The 3,687-nt window shown below is 36.0% G+C and overlaps 1 protein-coding gene across 1 annotated transcript in view; it reads left to right on the top strand.

The window, feature by feature from the left end:
- LOC104078679 (chromosome unknown open reading frame, human C14orf159) overlaps window positions 1-1,621 on the top strand; it is a gene marked incomplete at both ends in the record, with an annotated part of 14,154 nt that extends 12,533 nt beyond the window's left edge. Inside the window, one exon of the mRNA XM_009580407.1 lies at window positions 1,470-1,621. Coding sequence (XP_009578702.1) covers window positions 1,470-1,621 — 152 coding nt within the window. The remainder of the gene's footprint in view (window positions 1-1,469) is intronic.
- Window positions 1,622-3,687: the final 2,066 nt, after the last annotated feature.

Here is a 3,687-nt window from a genome sequence, read left to right as displayed (position 1 = left end):
AGGAATGACTGAAAATTTAGGATGTTCCATGAAGAAAGTGCATTTAATTGGAAATAGTTGGGCAAATCCGGAATATTCTTGAAAAATCACACCTTAAATGGAATAACAAGGAAGACTGCAGAAGTGATCTGTGTGGGAATTAAAATGTCTACGCACATATGAATTTTCAGTATAATTGATGAGGTGACCCTATCAGGGTCATCAGTCATACTGCTCTTACATGAAGAGATAAGTCCTTTCAACAGCCACTCGAGGACAGATGTACATTCTTAACGTACAACAAAAGTTGAATGCTGTAGTTAAAATTCTCTTCTACCCTAATGCCTTAACCAGCATGAAATAAAATTCGCAGTGAGAGAGATGTGTTCAGCAAAGGGCAATTTATGAACTGAATAGTCCATATTGTACTTAGGCTCAGGTTTTTAGGTTTCTAACCTAGGTATCTAACACTCTTGATACTAAACCAGCAATTTTGGGGGAGAAATGAGAGTGTGGTGATAATTACATCTACTTCTTATGGCTATATGGATGTAGTATCTATGGTGGCTATTTTGACAATTCTGATGATTTTTACTTTGAAAGCAACTGTCACACCCAGATCCTGCAAAGGGAATTGAGGCGGAGGTTTGGACACGTTTAAGTGTGGAAAACTACATGCACTAAAACAACTTCCACACTGTTTGAAAATTTTGCTGGTTTGCATCTCTGGAAAAGGTATCAGGCAGCAGAGACAACTGCTCACAGCAAGTTTCCAATCTAATGATCTCCGATACAGTCTTGACAAAGAAGCTGTCAAACAAGACTGTGTGGACTGATTTCATAACAGTGTACAGAAAATTTATGGATATTAACTAAGTTAGAATGTCTTTTTGTATATGATACTTACACCAAGGACACATCATCAAGACACAGCCAATTCACCATGGCTTCATATCTTAAAAAATAGGTGAACTCTTTAATCAGTTATCATTTGTGACCAAAAAGGGATTCTCTGCAATGGTACAGCATTCCATTATAAAATCTGACACCAGTGAAAATTTGCCTGGTTTAGGATACTTTATCAAAATCTTCTACCTCTGTGTGGTTAAAAGCAAAAGACACCAGGCTGTAACACAGCTCCTCACACTTCATGGACTTCACATTAAGCCAAGTGCAATTGTGTTGTAGACCAAGCCCATTTGAGTTTTTGCTTTGTTGGAAAGACAAACCACAAACTAAGTTGCATGGAAACTTGAGAAATTCAATCTAAAATACTACTGAAAACATTTTAATATGTTACGCAATAGTGTATTTCTGAAATAAATGTTCCAGATTCGTGTCCATATTTAATTCATATCCACGTTCCATTTTACCATCACTACATGAGACTCAGCTGTACGTGCCTAATGACTTCTGCAGGTTAGGTATCTTTGCAATAGCTATCGTTGGTTTCTTTTACAATTTGGTTTCATGGTGACATTCTTTTGCAGGGGTCTCTAACTGGGGAGGCTATGCCATCGCTTGCGCTCTGTATATTCTCAGCACTTGTGAAATACATGACCGCTATCTGAGGAAAGCTGTTGGGTTTCCACAGTTATCGAAGAAGATGGTCTGGCTATCAGCACTTCCATCGGTTACCAAGGTAATTTCTGTAGGGCCAAGGAGTTGTGACTTGCTCATGGCATGTAGATGGAGTCGCCTACCAGCCACTAAATCCTGCCTAGTCCAGTTCAATAGCTTACTTTCACATGGTCTTTTGGTGACTTTTGGGAATCCCTGATGAACGAGCAGCCGCACTGTACTTAGAATATTCTGCAAAGGATTTGAGACAGATTGAATATAAAAATGAATGTATTTGTGTGCTGTGACTTCAAGCACAAGACAGTGCTACAATTTTAGGGGCAGTGCAAGAAATCCTTGTATTGCAATACAGTGATTAAAATTCTCTGTTCACTTTCTTAGCATCGTTCATGATTTTATAAATCTCTGTTGTATTCTCTTTTAGATATCTCTCTTCCAAAATCAAAAGTCACAGTTCTAATACAGAAGTCACTCCATACTTCTGACCTTTGCACCTTACTTCTGATCTTGCCACCTTTTCTAGTTAGAACCTATGGTAGAACCTTTCTATATTTAGTTTTGAATGTCTCTAAATTAAAGTTGGTGAAGAACTTTCAGATGAATATTTTTAAATGTGTTTTGACTAATGCAGCTCTGAACAGTGTGATATTCTGGGAATGCAATGGATTCAGACTGAGAAAAAGCAAAATAACTGAGAGGGGTGAGAAATGACTGTGATCTGTGCTCATCCTGCTAAGCACGTGGCTCTATTTTTAACTTGGCAGTGTTTAAAAAAAAAAATAAATATACTGAATGATCAAGTAAGATTTGTTCCACCATATTTGTAATAACTTTGGAACTTCAAACTTCAGTTTTATTGGCACAGTACCTCTATAGGGACTTGGACAAAACCAGTAAGTTTGTGACCTCCAAGAATGCTAAGCAAAATGTAATCCATCTACAATAGATATTGCCCACAACAGTGGAGTATTTCTCCTGAGATGACAGTACATTCTGCGTGAAATTCCAACAAAGCACCTCTTAAATATTTTAGGTCTTTTTTTTTTAATTCTTGCTATTTTGATTTTTCATGTAAAGGTCATAAAATTGAAACTGATCCCAACGTTTAGCATAGCCATAGAGCCACTTATCCTTTGACTTAACAGAGCATATGGCACCTTTCAGTGCAAACTTTTCCAAAATAGATTAATTACTTTTCACTTTTCAATGTTTTTTTCCAGTTACATCTACTGTTTTTGCCCTTTAAATTAACATATCCTAAAAAGTGCTATGATCCAAATTCCTGGTAATGAGATACTGTAATTAAATGTGATATTGTGTACAGGAAATCCTTCTTGGTTTTGCTTTACTAAGGTATACAGCTGGGAATATTGATAATGATCCAATGGGCTATTGAAAGTGCAATACTAAAATCTACTGAGATAAAATTAATGGAAACAGTTCTGAGGAGGAGAGAAAATTAAAAAATGTCTGACAAAAGAATGTGATATCTTTAATTATAAATCACGCAAGAGTAAACAGTGCAGAAGATTGAATGCATTAGTTTTCACATACTCCATTAGCATAAAAAGAAATTCAGACCATTTATGTTTATATGGCTACTTTCTGCCCAATTCAGCTTCTTTTATGCTATAATAACTACCCTAGTAAGATAAAGAGCACCACCACACATACCCACCTCGGTGTTTATATTTGTCTGTTTGTAATTGGAAAGAAGACATTTGAAGGAGTGCCTAAGCACCAAACAGCTTTCTTATAATGTGTTTTATTTTTCTTCCAAAAATGGCATTCCTTCCATGAAAACTAAAAATCATAATTACTAAATGAAGACTTCCTCTGAAACACAAAGGTTATTTCTCTGCAGCCTCATGTTCAAGCAGTGTCAGGATTGCACTGCAACAAACCACAGAACTGTTTTGCTGAACAGAATGCCAAGATTGTTCTAAGTGCATGGAATAATATTTACCTGTATTTTAATAAGAGATACTGCAAAGCATTTTTTCCTTGTTGAGAACTTAATGAGCAAGAAACAATTTGATCTAAACAACCTTTACTTACCTTTCAGTTGTGGAGTTGAATCATAATTATGTTGGTTAATAGAATATTGGTTTGATTTTTCAGATGTTT

The sequence above is a fragment of the Fulmarus glacialis genome, unplaced genomic scaffold (assembly GCF_000690835.1).
Source record: "Fulmarus glacialis isolate BGI_N327 unplaced genomic scaffold, ASM69083v1 scaffold41246, whole genome shotgun sequence".
Classification (NCBI taxonomy): Eukaryota; Metazoa; Chordata; class Aves; order Procellariiformes; family Procellariidae; genus Fulmarus; species Fulmarus glacialis.
The sequence above is the reverse complement of the archived record's forward strand: the minus strand, read 5'-3'. Positions and strand labels throughout refer to the sequence as shown.